Raw genomic sequence first — 25973 nt, 5'->3', positions numbered from 1 at the left:
AAATATCTTACCTGGACATTCTGGCTGTGGATAGGAAAAATATCTTACCTGGACATTCTGGCAGTGGATAGGTAAAATATCTTACCTGGACATTCTGGCTGTGGATAGGTAAAATATCTTACCTGGACATTCTGGAAGTGGATAGGTAAAATATCTTACCTGGACATTCTGGAAGTGGATAGGTAAAATATCTTACCTGGACATTCTGGAAGTGGATAGGTAAAATATCCTACCTGGACATTCTGGCTGTGGATAGGAAAACTATCTTACCTGGACATTCTGGCTGTGGATAGGAAAAATATCCTACCTGGACATTCTGGATGTGGATAGGAAAAATATCTTACCTGGACTTTGTGGAAGTGGATAGGTAACATATCTTACCTGGACATTCTGACAGCCTACAGGTAACACATCTTACCTGGACATTCTGACAGCCTACAGGTAACACATCCCACCTTGACATTCTGACAGCCTACAGGTAACACATCGTACCTGGACATTCTGACAGCCTACAGGTAACACATCTTACCTGGACATTCTGACAGCCTACAGGTAACACATCGTACCTGGACATTCTGACAGCCTACAGGTAACACATCCCACCTTTACATTCTGACAGCCTACAGATAAGACATCTTACCTGGACATTCTGACAGCCTACAGATAAGATATCGTACCTGGACATTCTGACAGCCTACAGGTAACACATCCCACCTGGACATTCTGACCGCCTACAGGTAACACATCTCACCTGGACATTCTGGCAGTGGATAGGTAACATATCTTATCTGGACATTCTGGAAGTGGATAGGTAAAATATGTTACCTGGACATTCTGGAAGTGGATAGGTAAAATATCCTACCTGGACATTCTGGCTGTGGATAGGTAAAATATCTTACCTGGACATTCTGGCTGTGAATAGGAAAAATATCTTACCTGGACATTCTGGCAGTGGATAGGTAAAATATCCTACCTGGACATTCTGACAGCCTACAGGTAACACATCTTACCTGGACATTCTGACAGCCTACAGGTAACACATCCCACCTGGACATTCTGACAGCCTACAGGTAACACATCTCACCTGGACATTCTGACAGCCTACGGGTAACACATCCCACCTGGACATTCTGACAGCCTACAGGTAACACATCTCACCTGGACATTCTGACAGCCTACGGGTAACACATCTTACCTGGACATTCTGACAGCCTACAGATAACACATCTTACCTTGACATTCTGACAGCCTACAGGTAACACATCTCACCTGGACATTCTGACAGCCTACGGGCAACACATCGTACCTGGACATTCTGACACCGGACAGGTGATACTTGTTACTTGGGTGTTTTCTGCCCCACAAGGAGTGCCGGTGCCAGCCTACAGGCAACACATCTTACCTGGACATTCTGACACTGGACAGGTGATACTGGTCACTTGGGTGTTCTCTGCCCCACAAGGAGTGCCGGTGCCAGCCTACAGGCAACACATCTTACCTGGACATTCTGACACCGGACAGGTGATACTGGTCACTTGGGTGTTCTCTGCCCCACAAGGAGTGCCGGTGCCAGCCGGAGCAGGGTTGGTACAGGTCCTCCTCCTCGTGTCCGTCCCACTGACCGACAGACCGCACGTGGCATCACAGATTCTTGCCGCCGCCGACCACACACTCCATCCACCGTTTACTGGAACACGGGGGGGGGATTTAGTGTGATGCTGCTAGCTGGCCGAGTGAGTGAGTGAGTGAGTTGTGTTTAACGCCGCTTTTAACATTATTCCAGTATATCGCGGCGTGTCAGCTTAATGTGGGGGGAAAGCCCGAAGTGATGCAGGTCTCAGACGTTTACAACTTTGGTCAAATCCACGAGTACGGGGTGAACCGGGATTCGAAATCACAATCATAGGTTTCTGGCGTGCCCAAGGGACGCAACTCTGCACAGCGAAACGCGGCGCCTTCGACGACTGGGCCGGCCGTGCCCCCGGCTGGCCGAGGAGAGAATGCAGGGATATACTTGCAACTATTATTTCCATCCATATGTTACGACTCAGGTCTCAGACATCATGGAGGCGATACAACCCCCTTGTCAAACAATATAGAGGAGTTACAACCCCCTTGTCAAACAATAAAGTAGCGTTACAACCCACTTGTCAAACAATATAGAGGAGTTACAACCCCCTTGTCAAACACTATTGAGGAGTTACAACCCCCTTGTCAAACACTATTGAGGAGTTACAACCCCCTTGTCAAAAAATATAGTAGCGTTACAACCCACTTGTCAAACAATATATAGGAGTTACAACCCCCTTGTCAAACAATATGGAGGCGTTACAACCCCCTTGTCAAACACTATTGAGGAGTTACAACCCCCTTGTCAAACAATATAGTAGCGTTACAACCCTCTTGTCAAACAATATGGAGGCGTTACAACCCCCTTGTCAAACAATATAGTAGCGTTACAACCCTCTTGTCAAACAATATGGAGGCGTTACAACCCCCTTGTCAAACATCATAGAGGCGTTACAACCCCTTTGTCAAACAATATAGAGGCGTTACAACACCCTTGTCAAACAATAAAGAGGCGTTACAACCCCCTTGTCAAACATTATAGAGGCGTTATAACCCCCTTGTCAAACAATATAGAGGCGTTACAACACCCTTGTCAAACAATAAAGAGGCATTACAACCCCCTTGTCAAACATTATAGAGGCGTTATAACACCCTTGTCAAACAATATAGAGGCGTTACAACACCCTTGTCAAACAATATAGAGGCGTTACAAAACCCTTGTCAAACATTATAGAGGCGTTATAACCCCCTTGTCAAACAGTATAGAGGCGTTACAACACCCTTGTCAAACAATATAGAGGCGTTACAAAACCCTTGTCAAACATTATAGAGGCGTTATAACCCCTTTGTCAAACAATATAGAGGCGTTACAACACCCTTGTCAAACAATATAGAGGCGTTACAAAACCCTTGTCAAACATTATAGAGGCGTTATAACCCCTTTGTCAAACAATATAGAGGCGTTACAACACCCTTGTCAAACAATAAAGAGGCGTTACAACCCCTTTGTCAAACAATATAGAGGCGTTGCGAACCCCGTAACACACACGCTCAAACACAAACACAATTCACTCACTTTGGTAACGGTGACATCACAATATTTTATATCGTGCTTCCCATAGGGCTGACAAGGAAAGTGAAGTTTTCAAACCTGGACATGTTATATCTGGGCAGGTCACAGACTGTGATACGCTTGCATCTCCCGCACATTGACTGCCTCCGCCGCTAGGGACAGGGTTGGTACACGTCCGTGTCCTCGTGTCCGTCCCACTGATCGACTGACCGCACGTGGCGCTACACGCCCTTAACGCCGCCGACCACTCAGTCCAGCCCCCGTTAACTGTAATCGAACCACCAAACAAATTATGACAAGAAATTTAAAAAACATCAATTATTTACGTTATAGTTGCTTTTCTTCAGATCAGATCAATGTACCACTGGAGGCAAAGTTGTAGATACTTGTAAGTTCCTTGCCACGCCCTCTCCATCTCAGGTACACCCCGGCTATACACAACACCTCCCTAGTAGATCACCCCGGCTATACACATCACCTCCCTAGTAGATCTTCCCGGCTATACACATCACCTCCCTAGTAGATCACCCCAGCTATACACATCACCTCCCTAGTAGATCACCCCGGCTATACACACCACCTCCCTAGTAGATCATCCCAGCTATACACATCACCTCCCTAGTAGATCATCCCAGCTATACACATCACCTCCCTAGTAGATCATCCCAGCTATACACATCACCTCCCTAGTAGATCACCCCGGGTATACACATCACCTCCCTAGGAGATCACCCCGGCTATACACACCACCTCCCTAGTAGATCACACCGGCTATACACATCACCTCCCTAGTGGATCACCCCGGCTATACACATCACCTCCCTAGTAGATCACCCAGGGTATACACATCACCTCCCTAGGAGATCACCCCGGCTATACACACCACCTCCCTAGTAGATCACACCGGCTATACACATCACCTCCCTAGTAGATCACCCTAGCTATACACAACACCTCCCTAGTAGATCACCCCGGGTATACACAACACCTCCCTAGTAGATCACCCCGGCTATACACAACACCTCCCTAGTAGATCACCCTAGCTATACACAACACCTCCCTAGTAGATCACCCCGGCTATACACAACACCTCCCTAGTAGATCACCCCGGGTATACACATCACCTCCCTAGTAGATCACCCCGGCTATACACACCACCTCCCTAGTAGATCACCCTAGCTATACACATCACCTCCCTAGTAGATCACCCAGGGTATACACAACACCTCCCTAGTAGATCACCCTAGATATACACATCACCTCCCTAGTGGATCACCCCGGCTATACACATCACCTCCCTAGTGGATCACCCCGGCTATACACACCACCTCCCTAGTGGATCACCCCGGCTATACACATCAACTCCCTAGTAGATCACCCCGGCTATACACACCACCTCCCTAGTGGATCACCCCGGCTATACACACCACCTCCCTAGTGGATCACCCCGGCTATACACATCACCTCCCTAGTAGATCACCCTAGATATACACAACACCTCCCTAGTAGATCACCCCGGCTATACACACCACCTCCCTAGTAGATCACCCCGGCTATACACATCACCTCCCTAGTAGATCACCCCGGCTATACACATCACCTCCCTAGTAGATCACCCTAGCTATACACAACACCTCCCTAGTAGATCACCCCGGCTATACACAACACCTCCCTAGTAGATCACCCCGGGTATACACATCACCTCCCTAGTAGATCACCCCGGCTATACACACCACCTCCCTAGTAGATCACCCTAGCTATACACATCACCTCCCTAGTAGATCACCCAGGGTATACACAACACCTCCCTAGTAGATCACCCCGGGTATACACAACACCTCCCTAGTAGATTACCCCGGGTATACACAACACCTCCCTAGTAGATCACCCCAGCTATACACATCACCTCCCTAGTAGATCACCCCAGCTATACACACCACCTACCTACAGGGATACAGGACGGCACGTCACATGCTATAGTTTCGTTGTCTGTTGTACTCCCAGCACACTCATTCCCGCCATTTCCAGGCGCGGGGCTGTCACAAGCTCTGCTCCTCGTCCGACGCACCGTGATGTTGTCCCCACAGGTCGCCGTACACGACCCCACCCACTCCGTCCAGCCGCCCCAGCCGCCGTCCACTAAACACAGAACCACACTGAGGGCATGAAGCCATTGAGCGACAGGCCATTGATCGATATGGGATGTGTCTGGTTGTTTATTAACGCCATAATCAGCCATATTCCAGCTATATGACGGCGGTCTGTAAATAATTGAGTCTGGACCAGACAATCCATTGATTCACATCATGAGCATCGATCTACGCAATTGGCATATGATGACATGCATCAACCAAGTCACCGGGCCTGACTCTCCGATCCCGTTAGTCGCCTCTTACGACAAACATCTGTTGCTGAAGACCAATTCTAACCCGGATCTTCACAAGGGGAGACAATCAGGGGTTGCTGGAGATCAGTTCTAACCCGGATCTTCACAAGGGGAGACAATCAGGGGTTGCTGGAGATCAATTCTAACCCGGATCTTCACAAGGGGAGACAATCAGGGGTTGCTGGAGATCAATTCTAACCCGGATCTTCACAAGGGGAGACAATCAGGGGTTGCTGGAGATCAATTCTAACCCGGATCTTCACAAGGGGAGACAATCAGGGGTTGCTGGAGATCAATTCTAACCCGGATCTTCACAAGGGGAGACAATCAGGGGTTGCTGGAGATCAATTCTAACCCGGATCTTCACAAGGGGAGACAATCAGGGGTTGCTGGAGATCAATTTTAACCCGGATCTTCACAAGGGGAGACAATCAGGGGTTGCTGGAGATCAATTCTAACCCGGATATTCACAAGGGGAGACAATCAGGGGTTGCTGAAGACCAATTCTAACCCGGATCTTCACAAGGGGAGACAATCAGAGGTTGCTGGAGATCAATTCTAACCCGGTGGTATAAGCAGAGGAATACCGTATCAACGTGCCATCGAATATACACTTCCCACACACTTGTGTCGATTTAGAGACAAGGCAAGCTATGCGACATTGTAGTATCAACTTTACCGTATTTCATTAGAATACTTAGCATACCTAAAATACTGTAAGGATCCTTAGCTCCTGGTGGGCATCTACCACGTGGCTCAAACGTCCATCTGTTGGACACCACCTCTTACCAATCACTGTGACGTAGCCCTCCGCCGTCTGTCCTTCAATTCTGAACGTGTACGCGCCACTGTCGGCCTCGGTAACCTGATCTATGGTCATTGTGTTGTTTCCCTTGTCGTGGTAGATCTTGACCCTCGTGCTGGGGTGAAGCACCTTGCCCTTTTGCAGCCACTCCGCTTTGGAGTGGACACTCTCGTCGACGTCCACGTTCAGTGTCAGCTTCTGCCCTGACCGGAGCGTGATGTTCTGGGGCCCACTGAGAACTACGAGAACAAAATCACGTATGAGGCTAATAAAACAGGTAGTTGGGAACACTGTGATGCCATTATCAGTGATTGCCTATATATCACGTCTGCATGTCGTCGTCGATATGTTGGGGGGCACGGGTGGCCCAGTCGTCTTAGGCGCTGCGATTCGCTGTGTAGAGTTGCGTCCCTTGGGCACGCCAGAATCCTATGATTGTGGGTTCACGGTTCGTCCCGATTATGTTTCCGTGCTCGTGGGTTTAACCGAAGCGGTAAACGTCTCAGACCTGCGTCACTTTGGCATTTCCTCTCACATTAAGCTGACACGCCGTGAAACAACTGGAATACTGTTAAAAACGGCGTTAAACCCAACTCACTCACTCCCTCATCGATATTTAATTACATCACGGCGACTCAAGCAAACGATGTTAATATATTACGACATCGAGTTTGAGTCATGGAAACCCGTCTATATTACGACACTGACCGGGTGAAGGGATGGCCAGTGACGGGGGAGGGGCAAGGGCGGGGCAGTGACGGGGGAGGGGCAAGGGATGGCCAGTGACGGGGGAGGAGCAAGGGCAGGGGAGGGGCAAGGGCGGGGCAGTGACGGGGGAGGGGCAAGGGCGGGGCAGTGATGGGGGAGGGGCAAGGGCAGGGCAGTGATGGGGGAGGGGCAAGGGCGGGGCAGTGACGGGGGAGGGGCAAGGGCGGGGCAGTGATGGGGGAAGGGCAAGGGCGGGGCAGTGATGGGGGAGGGGCAAGGGCGGGGCAGTGATGGGGGAGGGGCAAGGGATAGCCAGTGACGGGGGAGGAGCAAGGGCGGGGCAGTGATGGGGGAGCGGCAAGGGCGAGGGAGGGGGTGTAATGTCCTCAGGTTTTACAATAAAAGCTGAAAAAAATATGTTGTGAACAAAGTTCAATATTTTTGCTCCGTTTAACTAAAAAAAAATGCATTTTATTAAGTAGTATACTCACTGAAACACTTGGGCAACGTCGTGCAGACGGCAGTGCTGGTCTCTATGCGGCTTCCATTACAGTTTGCCCCGCCATTGCGTGGCGTGGGATGATCGCAGTACCGGGCACGTCGCAAAACTCCGGCGACGTTGACGCCGCATGTAGCCGAGCAGCTCGTGATATGCCAGCTCGTCCACACATCCCATCCCCCGTCAACTGGTTCTGAAGTCAGATTGTTATTTTGGGACATACGAAGGCTGGTCAAATATTTCTACACCGAACAAACAAAACCGACAATTGTAAAAGTGTTTCAACATAATCTCTCTGTTTTTCAATGCACATCTCGTATCGATAGTGAAACTTTTCAATTCCAGTCAGGAAGAAGTTTACTCAGGCAATCCTGCAAAACCCATTTACGACAGCTTTGAGGTCATCGTTGTCTCGTCCAGGCTCGATTATTTACAGACCTCCGTCATATAGCTGGAATATTGCTGAGTGTGGCGTTAAACGACAAACAAACAAACAAACATCGTTGTCGTCATAGCGCTATCCACGAAGGTGTTATTTCAGTTTAGGAAACAGGTGGAAATCACTCTGTGCCGGGTCTGGTAAGCATCTTGTCCATGTCTGTGTCCTAAAACTGGCTCAACAGACCAAATACACTGGCAATGAAATACTCAAACAATGTACTACATTGACAAGTTCACTTTTTTTATGGCCCATAGTTGAAGGTTAGTCAGGCTTAGAACTGACCAGCATTCGTAATAACCAGTATCCCCACCGTCTGGAGTAGACTCCGACTCAGAAATTCAATTGTATTTGGAAAACGACAAAACGGTTATGTGACACTGAATCTGTATATAACACGTTTCCATCTCCATGACACTGAATCTGTATGTCCGAAATGAAATGGCTGTCATCTTGTGGGTCTTTATTTGATATTGTCTAAAGAGAAAACTTAAGTGCTGTCAAATATGTATCAATGCATTCATGCATTTTAACCCACTGAACACCGACAAGAAGAATGGGTGAGTGAGTATGGTTTTACGCCGCTTTTAGCACTATTCCAGCAATATCTCTACGGGGGACACCAGAAATGGGCTTCACACATTGTACCCATGTTGGGAATCGGACCCGGGTCTTCGACGTGACGAGCGAACGCTTTAACCGCTAGGCTACCCGACCGCACCCGACAACTAGATGGACAGTGTATACTGTCAGTGTTGGGTTCCTACCTGTCTCACAAGATCCTAGGCTACCCGACCGCCCCTGACAACTAGATGGACAGTGTATACTGTCAGTGTTGGGTACCTACCTGTCTCACAAGATCCTAGGCTACCCAACCGCCCCTGACAACTAGACGGACAGTGTATACTGTCAGTGTTGGGTACCTACCTGTCTCACAAGATCCTAGGCTACCCGACCGCCCCAAACAACTAGACGGACAGTGTATACTGTCAGTGTTGGGTACCTACTTGTATCACAAGATCCTAGGCTACCCGACCGCCCCTGACAACTAGATGGACAGTGTATACTGTCAGTGTTGGGTTCCTACTTGTATCACAAGATCCTAGGCTACCCGACCGCCCCTGACAACTAGACGGACAGTGTATACTGTCAGTGTTGGGTACCTACCTGTCTCACAAGATCCTAGGCTACCCGACCGCCCCTGACAACTAGACGGACAGTGTATACTGTCAGTGTTGGGTACCTACCTGTCTCACAAGATCCTAGGCTACCCGACCGCCCCTGACAACTAGACTGACAGTGTATACTGTCAGTGTTGGGTACCTACCTGTCTCACAAGATCCTAGGCTACCCGACCGCCCCTGACAACTAGACGGACAGTGTATACTGTCAGTGTTGGGTACCTACCTGTCTCACAAGATCCTAGGCTACCCGACCGCCCCTGACAACTAGATGGACAGTGTATACTGTCAGTGTTGGGTTCCTACCTGTCTCACAAGATCCTAGGCTACCCGACCGCCCCTGACAACTAGACGGACAGTGTATACTGTCAGTGTTGGGTACCTACCTGTCTCACAAGATCCTAGGCTACCCGACCGCCCCTGACAACTAGACGGACAGTGTATACTGTCAGTGTTGGGTACCTACCTGTCTCACAAGATCCTAGGCTACCCGACCGCCCCTGACAACTAGACTGACAGTGTATACTGTCAGTGTTGGGTACCTACCTGTCTCACAAGATCCTAGGCTACCCGACCGCCCCTGACAACTAGACTGACAGTGTATACTGTCAGTGTTGGGTACCTACCTGTCTCACAAGATCCTAGGCTACCCGACCGCCCCTGACAACTAGATGGACAGTGTATACTGTCAGTGTTGGGTTCCTACCTGTCTCACAAGATCCTAGGCTACCCGACCGCCCCTGACAACTAGACGGATAGTGCATACTGTCAGTGTTGGGTTCCTACCTGTATCACAAGATCCTAGGCTACCCGACCGCCCCTGACAACTAGATGGACAGTGCATACTGTCAGTGTTGGGTTCCTACCTGTATCACAAGATCCTAGGCTACCCGACCGCCCCTGACAACTAGACGGACAGTGCATACTGTCAGTGTTGGGTTCCTACTTGTATCACAAGATCCTAGGCTGCCCGACCGCCCCTGACAACTAGACGGACAGTGTATACTGTCAGTGTTGGGTACCTACCTGTCTCACAAGATCCTAGGCTACCCGACCGCCCCTGACAACTAGACGGACAGTGTATACTGTCAGTGTTGGGTACCTACCTGTCTCACAAGATCCTAGGCTACCCGACCGCCCCTGACAACTAGACGGACAGTGCATACTGTCAGTGTTGGGTTCCTACTTGTATCACAAGATCCTAGGCTACCCGACCGCCCCTGACAACTAGACGGACAGTGTATACTGTCAGTGTTGGGTACCTACCTGTCTCACAAGATCCTAGGCTACCCGACCGCCCCTGACAACTAGACTGACAGTGTATACTGTCAGTGTTGGGTACCTACCTGTCTCACAAGATCCTAGGCTACCCGACCGCCCCTGACAACTAGATGGACAGTACATACTGTCAGTGTTGGGTTCCTACCTGTATCACAAGATCCTAGGCTACCCGACCGCCCCTGACAACTAGACGGACAGTGTATACTGTCAGTGTTGGGTACCTACTTGTCTCACAAGATCCTAGGCTACCCGACCGCCCCTGACAACTAGATGGACAGTGTATACTGTCAATGTTGGGTTCCTACCTGTCTCACAAGATCCTAGGCTACCCGACCGCCCCTGACAACTAGATGGACAGTGTATACTGTCAGTGTTGGGTACCTACCTGTCTCACAAGATCCTAGGCTACCCGACCGCCCCTGACAACTAGACGGACAGTGCATACTGTCAGTGTTCGGTTCCTACCTGTATCACAAGATCCTAGGTTACACGCTGATGTGGTCTGCTCCGAGGGGTCTCCTGTGCAGCTATTTCCGCCATTGGCTGGTTCAGGGTTGTCACATGTCCGTGTTCTTCTCTGCGTCGCGGGGATATTAGTCCCACAGGTGGCGCTGCACGTTCTATTCCAGTCCGACCAGACACTCCAGCCTCCGTCAGCTGGACACAGAGTTTTGTATACACGGGTTGTGTTGTAAACAGGGGTTGTGTTGTATACGGGGGTTGTGTTGTATACAGGGTTGTCTTCTATACAGGAGTTGTGTTGTATACACGGGTTGTGTCGTGTGGGTTGTGTTGTATACAGAGTTGTCTTGTATACAGGAGTAGTGTTGTATACACGGGTTGTGTTGTAAACAGGGATTGTGTTGTGTTCAGGGTTTGCGTTGTATACAGGGGTATGGTTATACACAGGGGTTGTATTGTAACACAACTGTTCCTTACTAGTGCACCTTGTCACAGACAACACACAACTCTTCCTAACTAGGACACCTTGTCACAGACAACACACAGCTCTTCCTAACAAGAGCAACTTGTCACAGACAACACACAACTCTTCCTAACTGGAACACCTTGTCACAGACAACACACAGCTCTTCCTAACTAGAGCAACTTGTCACAGACAACACACAACTCTTCCTAACTAGAACACCTTGTCACAGACAACACACGACTCTTCCTACCTAGAACACCTTGTCACAGACAACACACAACTCTTCCTAACTAGAACACCTTGTCACAGACAACACACGACTCTTCCTACCTAGAACACCTTGTCACAGACAACACACAACTCTTCCTAACTACAACACCTTGTCACAGACAACACACAGCTCTTCCTAACTAGAGCAACTTGTCACAGACAACAAACAACTCTTCCTAACTAGAACACCTTGTCACAGACAACACACAACTCTTCCTAACTAGAGCACCTTGTCACAGACAACACACAGCTCTTCCTAACTAGAACACCTTGTCACAGACAACACACAGCTCTTCCTAACTAGAACACCGTGTCACAGACAACACACAACTCTTCATAACTAGAGCACCATGTCACAGACAACACACAGCTCTTCCTTACTAGAGCACCTTGTCACAGACAACACACAGCTCTTCCTAACTGGAACACCTTGTCACAGACAACACACAACTCTTCGTTAATAGACCACATTATCACAGACAACACATGACTCTTCCTAACTGGAGCACCTTGTCACAGACAACACACAACTCTTCCTAACTAGAACACCTTGTCACAGACACCACATAGTTCTTCCTTACTAGAACACCTTGTCACAGACAACACACAGCTCTTCCTAACTGGAACACCTTGTCACAGACAACACACAACTCTTCGTTAATAGACCACATTATCACAGACAACACATGACTCTTCCTAACTGGAGCACCTTGTCACAGACAACACACAACTCTTCCTAACTAGAACACCTTGTCACAGACACCACATAGTTCTTCCTTACTAGAACACCTTGTCACAGACAACACACAGCTCTTCCTAACTAGAACACCTTGTCACAGTCAACACACGACTCTTCCTAACTGGAAAACCTTGTCACAGACAACACACAACTCTTCCTAACTAGAGCACCTTGTCACAGACAACACACAGCTCTTCCTAACTGGAACAGCTTGTCACAGACAACACACAGCTCTTCCTAACTGGAACACCTTGTCACAGACAACACACAACTCTTCCTAACTAGAACACCTTGTCACAGACAACACACAACTCTTCCTAACTGGAACACCTTGTCACAGACAACGCACAACTCTTCCTAACTAGAACACCTTGTCACAGACAACACACAGCTCTTCCTAACTAGAGCACCTTGTCACAGACAACACACAACTCTTCCTAACTAGGACACCTTGTCACAGACAACACACGACTCTTCCTAACTAGAACACCTTGTCACAGACAACACACAGCTCTTCTTAACTAGAACACCTTGTCAAAACACAGCTCTTCCTAACTAGAACACCTTGTCACAGACAACACACAACTCTTGCTTACTAGAACACCTTGTCACAGACAACACGCTACTCTTCCTAACTAGGACACTTTGTCACAGACAACACACAACTCTTCCTGACTAGAACACCTTGTCACAGACAACACACAACTCTTCCTGACTAGAACACATTGTCACAGACACCACACAACTCTTCCTAACTAGGGCACCTTGTCACAGACAACACACAACTCTTCCTGACTAGAACACCTTGTCACAGAAAACACACAGCTCTTCCTAACTAGAGCAACTTCTCACAGACAACACACAACTCTTCCTGACTGGAACACCTTGTCACAGACAACACACATCTCTTCCTAACTAGAGCACCTTGTCACAGACAACACACAACTCTTCCTGACTAGAACACCTTGTCACAGACAACACACAACTCTTGCTGACTAGAACACCTTGTCACAGACACCACACAGCTCTTCCTAACTAGGACACCTTGTCACAAACAACACACAACTCTTCCTAACTAGGACACCTTGTCACAGACAACACAAAAACTCTTCCTGACTAGAACACCTTGTCACAGACAACACATGACTCTTCCTAACTAGAGCACCTGATCACAGACAACACACAACTCTTCCTAACTAGAGGACCTTGTCACAGACAACACACAACTCTTCCTAACTACAACACCTTGTCACAGACAACACACGACTCTTCCTAACTAGAACACCTTGTCACAGACAACACACAACTCTTCCTGGTTAGGACACCTTGTCACAGACAACACACAACTCTTCCTAACTAGAGCACCTTGTCACAGACAACACACAACTCTTCCTAACTAGAGCACCTTGTCACAGACAACACACAGCTCTTCCTAACTTGAACACCTTGTCATAGACAACACACAACTCTACCTAACTGGAAAACCTAGTCACAGACAACACACAACTCTTCCTAACTAGAACACCTTGTCACGGACAACACACGACACTTCCTAACTGGAACACCTTGTCACAGACACCACACAACTCTTCCTAACTAGAACACCTTGTCACAGACAACACACAACTCTTCCTGACTAGAACACCTTGTCACAGACAACACACAGCTCTTCCTAACTAGAACACCTTGTCACAGACAACACACAGCTCTTCCTAACTAAGACACCTTGTCACAGACAACACACAGCTCTTCCTAACTAGAACACCTTGTCACAGACAACACACAGCTCTTCCTAACTAGAACACCTTGTCACAGACAACACACAACTCTTCCTAGCTAGAGCACCTTGTCACAGATAACACACGACTCTTCCTAACTAGGACACCTTGTCACAGACAACACACAGCTCTTCCTAACTAGAACACCTTGTCACAGACAACACACAACTCTTCCTGACTAGAACACCTTGTCACAGACAACACACAGCTCTTCCTAACTAGAACACCTTGTCACAGACAACACACAGCTCTTCCTAACTAAGACACCTTGTCACAGACAACACACAGCTCTTCCTAACTAGAACACCTTGTCACAGACAACACACAGCTCTTCCTAACTAGAACACCTTGTCACAGACAACACACAACTCTTCCTAGCTAGAGCACCTTGTCACAGATAACACACGATTCTTCCTAACTAGGACACCTTGTCACAGACAACACACAACTCTTCCTAACTAGAACACCTTGTCACAGACACCACACAGCTCTTCCTAACTTGAACACCTTGTCACAGACAACACACAACTCTTCCTTATTAGAACACCTTGTCACAGACAACACACAGCTCTTCCTAACTAGAACACCTTGTCACAGACAACACACAGCTCTTCCTAACTTGAACACCTTGTCACAGACAACACACAACTCTTCCTAACTAAGACACCTTGTCACAGACAACACACAGCTCTTCCTAACTAGAACACCTTGTCACAGACAACACACAGCTCTTCCTAACTAGAGCATCTTGTCACGGACAACACACGACTCTCGCAGCTGACACAAATCTGCCTACACAGTGGTTGCGGTCTTTGCCAAGCGATGTGTCTTACCTACAACCAACAAGTGTCCCTCCGCTGTCTGCCCATCAAAACTGAATGTGTAGGTGCCTGTGTCGCCCACGGTGAGGTTGCGCAGGGTCAAGGAGTAGTTGGTGTTGTCGTTCGTGATGGCCACCCGACTGCTGTCGTGAAGGAGGTGGCCGTGGCGGTACCACTGTGCTGCTCCCGTCGCTGAGGCCTTGGTGCCGGCGCTCAAAGTCATCTCTTCGCCAACCCGCAATGTCAGGTTCTTGAGCCCGCTGAGAACTGGAATAGTGAAACAGGATACTTTGGAGCTTTGGGGAGCCTTCGTGAAACACACATGGCACTACATGGCACTTCATGTCTTAAGGCTGACTATCTATACCGGACTCATATGTCATAGAAGGTCATACAAATTGAACTGTTGATCTACCTACTGATACACTCAGATAGTTAACACATCTACAGACACGAGTGTTGTTGTCGATATACGCACTGATACGTGTTGTTGTCGAATATGCTATTAGTTATGGAGTCTTTTGTTGCCGTAGACGGTGACATATTTGTCTCCTTACCTAATATGAGACCGTATACGGAAGCTGAAGACACCATAACGAATTTATTGTGCCGAAATGTTTACACTATCTGGTATCTATGTCGCACGTATCATGACAAAATGAAATCTTGGCACTTACAACTGTTGACGTTAAAGGTCAAAGGGAGACTACTCTTCAAACCTTAGAGGCCAAACCTTGTACATAATTTTAACTATTATCTCAAGTCACGAACGAGATCTAAACAAATATTATTGTCTTTGCACATCAAAATTTATGATATTAAAACACAGAACAGTGTCGAATAACGAATTTCTGTACCAGAATTTTCATGTGAAATATTTGAAGTGGGTGTTGGAAAATCCAAAATGGCAGTTACTGACGGTATACGGTCTCATAATACGTCAGTAACAACCATCTTGGATTTCTACTGACGGTATACGGTCATAAATGGGGTTAGTAATTCTGCTCTCTTATTGGTTAGTTTCACTTTGAGGCACTGATACACAATTCACACATGTACAGAGACAAGTATAGCTGCTGATACGCACTGATACACTCGGGTAGGTCACACGTTGTTGAGTTTCTCTCTATCCTTTCCCCTTCACAATTTTTCCCCCCATTTGCTGGTGTGGGGTTGTCGCAGTACCGCACTCGTCTTGAGACACCGACCACATTGGCCCCGCACGTGGCCGAGCACGAGACGATATGCCACGTGGTCCACGCGTCCCAACCGCCGTCAACTGAAACATGAAAACTTGATGAACAAGAGAACTAACATGAGGCAGAGATGAGTGACTGACACCTGGTTTCTTGATAGGAGCAGGACTCAAAGGATGGGTGATTCGTGCATGTCTTGGGAGGACTGTTAGACAAGGATTGGAGGGCTAACACCTGGTGTCTCCAGGGGACCGTGAAACAAGGATGGGAGGGCTGACACCTGGTGTCTCCAGGGGACCGTGAGACAAGGATGGGAGGGTTGACACCTGGTGTCTCGAGGGGACTGTGAGGCAAGGATTGGGGGCTTTCACCTGGTGTCTCGAGGGGACTGTTAGACAAGGTTTGGGGGCTTACACCTGGTGTCTCGAGGGGACTGTTAGACAAGGTTTGGGGACTGACACCTGGTGTCTCGAGGGGACTGTTAGACAAGGGTTGGGGGCTGACACCTGGTGTCTCGAGGGGACCGTGAGGCAAGTTTGGGGGCTGACACCTGGTGTCTCCAAGGGACCGTAAGAAAAGGGTTGGGGGCTGACACCTGGTGTCTCGAGGGGACCGTGAGACAAGGTTTGGGGACTGACACCTGGTGTCTTGAGGGGACCGTGAGGCAAGGATGGGAGGGCTGACACCTGGTGTCTCGGGGGGACCGTGAGACAAGGATGGGTGGGCTGACACCTGGTGTCTCGAGGGGACCGTGAGACAAGGTTTGGGGGCTGACACCTGGTGTCTCGAGGGGACCGTGAGGCAAGGATGGGAGGGCTGACACCTGGTGTCTCGAGGGGACCGTGAGACAAGGATGGGAGGGCTGACACCTGGTGTCTCGAGGGGACCGTGAGACAAGGATGGGAGGGCTGACACCTGGTGTCTCGAGGGGACCGTGAGACAAGGATGGGAGGGCTGACACCTGGTGTCTCGAGGGGACCGTGAGACAAGGATGGGAGGGCTGACACCTGGTGTCTCGAGGGGACCGTGAGACAAGGGTTGGGGGCTGACACCTGGTGTCTCGAAAGGACCGTAGGACAAGTATTGGGGCTGACACCTGGTGTCTCCAGGGGACCCTGAGGCAAGGATTCGGGGCTGACACCTGGGGTCTCCAGGGGACCGTGAAACAAGGATGGGAGGCTGACACCTGGTGTCACGAAAGGACCGTGAGACAAGTATTGGGGGGGCTGACACATGGTGTCTCCCGGGGACTTTGAGGTCAGGATTAGGGGGCTGACACCTGGTGTCTCGAGGGGACCGTAAGACAAGGATTGGGGGCTGACACCTGGTGTTTTGAGAGGAACATGACTCAAAGGATGGATGACTCATGTGTGTCTCAGGAAGACTGTTAGACAAGGATGGTCGGGCTGACACCTGGTGTCTCTAGAGGGCCGTTAGACAAGGATTGGTGGGCTAACACCTGGTGTCTCGATGGGACCGTTAGACAAGGATGGGTGGGAGGGAATGGCACCTGGTGTTTCGGGAGGACTATGAGACATTACTCCGGACTTCCGGTACCTCAGACAAACATGCCACCACCGAACCCCTGTGTGAGACGAAATAGAGAAAGAAGAGGCTGTAAAATCGCCAAGAAGGACCCACCTCCACATTGGGACTCACCAATGACTTTGACTGTGCCCTTTGTGGATTTTCCTGCAATGGCGAATGTGTATTCTCCGCCGTCGGCGGCAGTAGCCCCCACCACATTCAGCGTATATTTCCCGGAACCATCCTGGCCAAACTTCATCCTCTCGCTCTCAGCCAGCACCTTGCCCCCCTTCGACCATTGCCCGTCCGTCTTGTCCGTCCCAGTGACCGCAGCGGTCAAGGTGAAGTCACTCCCACTCTGAACGGTGACGTTATTCAGCTCTGTGGTGAAGCTGGCTGCAAGGACACCAGGTGTTGAGTGAATGAGTGAGTGAATATGGTTTTACGCCGCTTTTAGCAATATTCCAGCAGTATCACGGCGGGGTACACCAGGAATGGGCATCACACATTGTACCCAGGTCGGAAATCGAACCCGGGTCTTCGGCATGACTAGCAAAAGCTTTAACCACTAGGCGACCCGACTGAATTTTAACCTCGAATAGCATACAGCGACCTTGAACTAAGAGCAACTACCGTGATCTGTACCAGTGTGGAGCATCTATATTCTTTAAATCAATGTCGTGATGGATGTCCATAGTATGGACAAAGTGTCGTTAACTGATGCGTTTCATTGAGTAGTGCGTATCCTAAAGACATGAGTGTCCTTGATAAAATAAATATAAATATAAAATATATTAATAAGGAAATTTCAGAGTCGATTGTACGATTTCGACTATCCTGAGCAGTCCTGTTTAGTGATGATACCAGGCTTTAACGAAAAGCTGAGCGTACCCTGCACCCCGGTCGCGACGGTCATAAACACATGCAAAGGCAAGTAAATAGTTCACCTGAAAAATGAGAGGACCTTATGGTACAAGTCAAATGGGAATTGCATCGGACAATACTTTTTAATGTGTCATATTTTTAAATGTCCTCCATATGTTTACCTTAACACTTCTTGAAAGCTTTACTGACTCTTTTACTGTGGTAACCTTGATCAAAGAACTTCTCAGACAGAGTCATGCGTTTCATTGTAGGATGCGTGCCGTAAACTCATGTGTATTGTAACACGATACGCATCGTGTCATGTTTAATAGTGAGTGAGTGAGTATGGTTTTACGCCGCTTTTAGCAATATCCCAGCAATATCACGGCGGGGGACACCAGAAATGGGCTTCACACATTGTACCCATGTCGGGAATCGAACCCGGGTCTTCGGCGTGACGAGGGAACGCTTTAACCACTAGGCTACCCGACCGCCCCCATGTTTAATATATCGTGACAGGTATCGCTGAGTGACAAGTATCGTAAAGTGACATGTATCGTAAAGTGACAGCTATCGAAAGGGACACGTATCGTAAAGTGAAACGTATCGTAATGTGATGTGTATCGTAAAGGGACACGTATCGTAAAGGGACACGTATCGTAAAGTGAAACGTATCGTAATGTGATGTGTATCGTAAAGGGACACGTATCGTAAAGTGACACGTATCGTAAAGGGACGTGTATCGTAAAGTGACTCGTATCGTAAAGTGATGTGTATCGCAAAGTGAAACGTATTGTAAAGTGATGTGTATCGTAAAGTGACACGTATCGTAAAGGGACACGTATCGTAAAGGGAAACGTATCGTAATGTGATGTGTATCGTAAAGTGACACGTATCGTAAAGTGATGTGCACAAGGGATATGTGTCGTAAAGTGATGCGTATCGTAAAGTGATATCTAACGTAAAATGACACCTATCGTAAAGTGATGTGAATCGTAAAGTTACATGAGTCCAAGTACGGAGACACCAGCCATATGGCCCTGAGGCAGTAAGTCGATAGCCACAATGTAGTTACCACAAGCTGTAGTGTCACACTGGATGGTGTTCTTCTCTTCAGCAACCCCATCACAGGTGCTTCCGTTATTCACTGGAGCAGGGTTGGTGCAGGTCCGCGTCCGCGTGTCCGTCCCGCTGACCGACTGACCGCAGTCGGCCGAGCATACCCTTTTCCACGCAGACCACTCGCCCCATCCACCATCAACTGAAAAGTCGGTCATAGCGTCAAATATAAATTCGGAGACTCAGGAAGTGTTATTAGTCAATTACTATCGGCATGAGTGGGTGAGTGAGGTTTCTCGCCGCTTTTAACAATATTCCAGAAATATCACAGGTAACACACGACCAGAGTTTAACACTTTGTACCTGTTTGGAATCGAACCCAGACCTTTGCATGACAAGTGAACGATATATTCCTGCGACTGCCCAACTCATCTCCTTAATCAGTGTTTACGTAATACCTGTGGATTAAGGCCACAGACTCATAAATTGAAGATTAGTCGTCACTGAGCAAATTAGGTTCCTTTGTTTGTTTTTTGTTTAACGCCGCACTCAGCAATATTCCAGCTATATGACGGCGGTCTATAAATAATCGAGTCTGGACCAGACAGGCCAGTGATTGATGTCATGAGCATCGATCCATGCAATTGAGATACGATGACATGCATCAACCAAGTCAGCAAGCCTGACCACCCGATCCCGTTAGTCGCCTCTTACGACAAGCATCGTCGCCTTTTACGGCTAGCATGGGTTGCTGAAGATCGATTCTACCAAATTAGGTGATGCAGTGTTAGTGTGTAATGTGTTCACTACGGGGCAAATAGTCCTTTAGTATATTTTACGTACAAACGGAATTTTATAAATAACACATTTCTTGTACCCGTTCTGTCCATGAGTGTAAATGCACCAAATTTCAATGATCAACAAGACAGGAGTACGAACCTCCATCATATGGAACATAAAGTGAACGAGTATGGTTTCACGCCGCTTTTAGCAATATTATAGCAATATGACGGCGGGGGACACCAGAAATGGTCCTTGCACCCATGCTGGGAATCGAACTCGGGTTTTCGGCGTAACGAGCGAGCGCTTTAACAACTTGGCTACCTCACCGCCCACGGAAAAAGTTAAGTTCGATTAACAAGGTCAAGGTCTGTGTTTTCAGATACACAGCTCACCGTATACAGTTACTGTCCCCTCGGAGGTTTTCCCTCCGACGATGAAGGCGTATTTGCCGGTGTCTGACAGCGTGGCCCCTGTGGCTGCCATCCTGTACGAACTGTCGCCACTGCTAAACTTGATCCTCTCACTCTCAGCCAAGGCCACCCCGTCCTTCATCCAGCGCCACCCCGAGTACCCAGTGCCGACCAGAAGGACGGATTGTTCAAAACTGTCCCCCTGCCGAACTCGGATATCCTTCAGGCCGTCAAGAATCTCAGCTGGAACCAGAAGTATGGTCAATTATAAGGTTGATTCATGGACTAGTCACAAATGAGTGAGTGGTGAGTTTTTCAATGTGAGGCGGTGTTTGGTGTAGGAAGTGTTGGGTGTGGGTAGGGCGGGTGTGGAGTGTGGGGTGTGGGAAGTGTTAGGTGTGGTAAGTCCTGAGTGGGGGTAGGGCGGGTGTTGGGTGTGCGAAGTTTGGGTGTGGTAAGTGTTGGGTGGGGGTAGGGCGGGTGCGGGGTGTGTGAAGTGTTGGGTGGGGGTAGGGAGAGTGTGGGGTATGTGAAGTGCTGGGTGTGTGAAGTGCTTGATGGGGTGAGGTTGTAGGAAGTGTTGGGTATCGTAAGTGTTGGGTGGGGGTAGGGAGGTTGTGAGTTGTCGGAAGTGCTGTGTGGGGGTTGAACGGGTGTGCGGTGTTGGGACCGATGGGTTTAGGGTAGGACTGGTGTGTAGAGTTTGAAGTGCTGGGTGGGGGTAGGACGGGTGTGCGGTGTGGGGACTGATGGGTTTTGGGTAGGACTGGTGTGTAGAGTTGGAAGTGCTGAGTGGGAGTAGGACGGGTGTGCGGTGTGGGGACTGATTGGTTGAGGGTAGGGCTGGTGTGTAGAGTTGGAAGTGCTGGGTGGGGGTAGGACGGGTGTGAGTTGTCGGAAGTGCTGGTTGGGGGTAGGACAGGTGTGAATTGTCGGAAGTGTTGGGTGGGGGTAGGGCGGGTGCGGGAAGTGTAGGGTGGGGGTAGGGCTGGTGTGGGGTGTGGGAAGTGTAGGGTGGGGGTAGGGCTGGTGTGGGGTGTGGGAAGTGTAGGGTGGGGGTAGGGCGGGTGTGGGAAGTGTAGGGTGGGGGTAGGGCTGGTGTGGGGTGTGGGAAGTGTAGGGTGGGGGTAGGGCTGGTGTGGGGTGTGGGAAGTGTAGGGTGGGGGTAGGGCTGGTGTGGGAAGTGTAGGGTGGGGGTAGGGCTGGTGTGGGGTGTGGGAAGTGTAGGGTGGGGGTAGGGCGGGTGTGGGAAGTGTAGGGTGGGGGTAGGGCTGGTGTGGGGTGTGGGAAGTGTAGGGTGGGGGTAGGGCTGGTGTGGGGAGTGGGAAGTGTAGGGTGGGGGTAGGGCTGGTGTGTGGTGTGGGAAGTGTAGGGTGGGGGTAGGGCGGGTGTGGGAAGTGTAGGGTGGGGGTAGGGCTGGTGTGGGGTGTGGGAAGTGTAGGGTGGGGGTAGGACGGGTTTGGGGTGTGGGAAGTGTTGGGTGGGGGGAGGGCGGGTGTGGGGTGTGGGAAGTGTAGGGTGGGGGTAGGACGGGTGTGGGGTGTGTGAAGTGTTGGGTGGGGGTAGGACGGGTGTTAGTTGTCGGAAGTGTTGGGTGGCGGTAGGGCGGATGTGAGTTGTCGGAAGTGTTGGGTGGGGGTAGGGCGGATTTGGGGTTTGAGAAGGGCTGGGTGTTGGTAGGGCGGGTGTGAGGTGTGTGAAGTGTTTGATGGGGGTAGGACGGGTGTGGGGTGTGGGAAGTGTAGTGTGGGGGTAGGGCTGCTGTGAGGTGTGTGAAGTGTTGGATGGGGGTAGGACGGATGTGGGGTTTAGGAAGTGTTGGGTGGGGGTAGGGCGGGTGTGAGTTGTCGGAAGTGTTGGATGGGGGTAGGACGGATGTGGGGTTTAGGAAGTGTTGGGTGGGGGTAGGACGGGTGTTAGTTGTCGGAAGTGTTGGATGGGGGTAGGGCGGGTGGGGGAAGTGTAGGGTGGTGGTAGGGCTGGTGTGGGGTGTGGGAAGCGTTGGTTGGGGGTAGGGCTGGTGTGGGAAGTGTAGGGTGGGGGTAGGGCCGGTGTGGGGTGTGTGAAGTGTAGGGTGGGGGTAGGGCGGATTTTAGGTTTGAGAAGGGCTGGGTGTTGGTAGGGCAGGTGTGGTGTTGTGTGAAGTGTTGGGTGGTTGTAGGGCGGTTGTGGCGTGTGGTGTGTGAGGGTTGGTGTGGGAAGTGCTGGGAGTGAGTTGTTTCGGGGAAGTGTTAGGTGAGTGTGTGGGACTTCAACCACCCTATTTCAGGGAGGCGATTCTGTGATACTTAAATAGTAAGGAACTCAGCACAGTCTAGTTTGGATTAGCCGGTCATCCTCAGAATAGGAACAACTTCCTTCTCACCTGTCACTGCAACGTAACCCTTTGTTGATTTGCCTCCAAGCGTGAACGTGTATTCCCCTTCGTCTGTAGTCTCGGCTGCGACCACATTCAGCGTATATTTCCCGGAACCATCCTGGCCAAACTTCATCCTGCTACTCTCCGCCAGCACCTTGCCCCCCTTCGACCACTGCCAGTCCGTCTTGTCCGTCTCGCTGACCGCGGCCGTCAACGTGAAGTCGTCCCCCCCGCGCACGGTGGCGTTGTTCAGCTCCGTGGTGAAGGTGACTGCAAGAGAGGCAGAGACTGACGCAATGCTAAAGTTGGGTTTCGAGTCAGTGGATCTTTGAAGATAGGAGTTATTGTCTGAGCTGAACGTATTTGTTTGATGTCCGATATCATGTGTGCCTAAAGCTTTGATGTGTGACTACAGCTATGTCGTCTGTAAATATTGTCTAACGTCTGATGTCAGTGGATCTAGTGTATAGCGTATTGTGTCTAACGTCTGATGTCATATGTGGATCTTGTGTGTAACGTCTGATGTCATCTGTGGATCTAGTGTCTAACGTCTGATGTCATCTGTGGATCTTGTGTGTAACGTCTGATGTCATATGTGGATCTAGTGTGTAACGTCTGATGTCATCTGTGGATCTTGTGTGTAACGTCTGATGTCATCTGTGGATCTAGTGTCTAACGTCTGATGTCATCTGTGGATCTAGTGTCTAACGTCTGATGTCATCTGTGGATCTAGTGTCTAACGTCTGATGTCATATGTGGATCTAGTGTCTAACGTCTGATGTCATTTGTGGATCTTGTTGGCAACGCCTGATGTCATCTGTGGATCTAGTGTCTAACGTCTGATGTCATATGTGGATCTTGTTGGCAACGTCTGAAGTCATATGTGGATATTGTGTGTGACTTTTGACGTTATGGGTCCTGCGTCTAAATGGGTAGACTGTCCTTGTCAAATGCCCAACACAAGGTATTGTGTATCATGACTAGTTTGCCGTCTATAACACGTGACTGTCGAGGATGTATGATACAACAGCCTCACCATCGCAAGCTGCGACTGATCCGCACGCCTCTGTCAGGGTTTCATTGTTGCTGCCGACACACTCCGGCTTTTGACACGTGCGTGTGCGCTCCTTGTCCCCAATGATGTTGATGCCGCAGGTGGCCCGACATCGGAGTTGACTCCATTCTGACCAATCGCTCCAACGTTCTGTGCAGATAAGGAAATAAGGTGCAGTTAAAACTGGAAACCTCCATTCCGGGCTGTTATTTTGACTTTATTCATTATTGAGGTATTAATAAGACGGTAAGCGTGTTATTGGCCGCACACCTTCCGCTATATTTATTATTAGCATGTAATTCTGCATCATATAATGTGAAGGTATCGTGCCAGAATATATCATGTATGGGAGGCCATAGACCCATGTACATTTCAGTTATATATAGTAAAACATAATTGAGGCAATTTACATTGAAAACAATACTTAGGTATAATATTAGGTCTTTGTACTTTGGAAACATAAATTTGAAAGCAATGTCGGCGAGGGCGCTAGGATTACATATAGACCTTTGCGGCTTGGGATCTTTTCCAGAATTCAAAACAGTTGGATTTGGCCGACATATTTTACCTTGTTTCATTTTGTCACTGTGGGGAACATCCTTCATAACGTTATGACAGGCCAGGCAGACTTTAAACAGGCTCTCATAGACCAGAGTAGCTTGCCTTTGGCAAAGGGCAATTACCCTAGCGGGGAGACAGAGACTCACTTAGAACAGTAACGAAGCCATGGGCTGTCTTCCCTCCCACTGAGTAGGTGTAGTCCCCGGCGTCAGACAGCATCGCCCCCTCCACGGTGAAGTAGAGGAAGGACCCATTCTTGGAGATGTTGTATCTGCCCCCTGCAGTGAGGAGCTCTCCGCTCCGACTCCAGTTGCCCCCCACCACGGCGATGTGACTCATCTCGGCCGTCAGGGTGAAGCTTTCACCCTCGTACACCGTCATGTTCTGCAGACCCTTCAGCACCTCAGCTGGAAGCGCAGATAGACATTTAGTGGGCGTGGGTGAGAGAGAGAGAGAGAGAGAGAGAGAGAGAGAGAGAGTGTGTGTGTGTGTGTGTGTGTGTGTGTGTGTGTGTGTGTGTTTGTGTGTGCTTGTGTGTGCTTGTGCTTGTGTATGTGTGAGAGAGAGCGTGTGTGAGAAATAGCGTGTGTGTGTGCGAGAGAGAGAGAGAGAGAGAGAGAGAGAGAGAGAGTGTGTGTGTGTGTGTGTGTGTGTGTGTGTGTGTGTGTGTGTGTGTGTGTGTGTGTGTGCGCGCGCGTGCAAGAGAGGGTGTGTGTGAGAGAGAAAGAGAGAGGGTATGTGAGAAATAGCGTATGTGTGTGCGAGAGAGGGTGTGTGTGTGTGTGTGTGTGTGTGTGTGTGTGTGTGTGTGTGTGTGTGTGTGTGTGTGTGTGTGTGTGTGTGTGTGTGTGTGTGTGTGTGTGTGTGTGTGTGTGTGTGTGTGTGTGTGCGAGAGAGGGTGTGTGTAAGAGAGAAAGAGAGAGGGTATGTGAGAAATAGCGTGTGTGTGCGTGTGTGCGAGAAGGAAAAAGTGGGTGTGTGTGAGTGTGTGTGAGTGTGTGTTAGAGAAAGAGCGTGTGTGCGAGTGTGTGTTAGAGAAAGAGCGAGGGTGTGTGTGTTTGTGAGAGTGCGTGTGTGTGCTGGAGAAAGTGTGTGTGTGCGAGAGAGGGTGTGTGTGAGAGAGAAAGAGAGAGGGTATGTGAGAAATAGCGTGTGTGTGCGAGAAGGAAAAAGAGGGTGTGTG

General features: G+C 49.4%; 1 protein-coding gene across 9 annotated transcripts in view; it reads right to left on the bottom strand.

Moving 5' to 3' along the window:
• The window catches only part of LOC124124850, a 112595-nt gene that overhangs the window by 68946 nt on the left and 17676 nt on the right, over nucleotides 1-25973 (bottom strand). For all 9 annotated transcript variants that reach the window (XM_048385529.1, XM_048385532.1, XM_048385534.1 and 6 more), the window contains exons 4-17: nucleotides 24937-25197; nucleotides 24212-24379; nucleotides 23182-23445; nucleotides 20799-21059; nucleotides 19640-19825; nucleotides 17833-18096; nucleotides 16065-16256; nucleotides 14990-15244; nucleotides 10907-11098; nucleotides 7533-7733; nucleotides 6318-6572; nucleotides 5087-5281; nucleotides 3221-3409; nucleotides 1499-1687 (exon numbers count right to left, since the gene is read on the bottom strand). In XM_048385529.1, the coding sequence (XP_048241486.1) occupies nucleotides 1499-1687; nucleotides 3221-3409; nucleotides 5087-5281; nucleotides 6318-6572; nucleotides 7533-7733; nucleotides 10907-11098; nucleotides 14990-15244; nucleotides 16065-16256; nucleotides 17833-18096; nucleotides 19640-19825; nucleotides 20799-21059; nucleotides 23182-23445; nucleotides 24212-24379; nucleotides 24937-25197 (3072 nt within the window). The remainder of the gene's footprint in view (nucleotides 1-1498; nucleotides 1688-3220; nucleotides 3410-5086; nucleotides 5282-6317; nucleotides 6573-7532; nucleotides 7734-10906; nucleotides 11099-14989; nucleotides 15245-16064; nucleotides 16257-17832; nucleotides 18097-19639; nucleotides 19826-20798; nucleotides 21060-23181; nucleotides 23446-24211; nucleotides 24380-24936; nucleotides 25198-25973) is intronic.

The sequence above is a fragment of the Haliotis rufescens genome, unplaced genomic scaffold (assembly GCF_023055435.1).
Source record: "Haliotis rufescens isolate VD_foot unplaced genomic scaffold, xgHalRufe1.0.p SCAF_6, whole genome shotgun sequence".
In the NCBI taxonomy this organism is placed as follows: Eukaryota; Metazoa; Mollusca; class Gastropoda; order Lepetellida; family Haliotidae; genus Haliotis; species Haliotis rufescens.
This window is presented reverse-complemented; position numbering and strand designations above follow the sequence as displayed.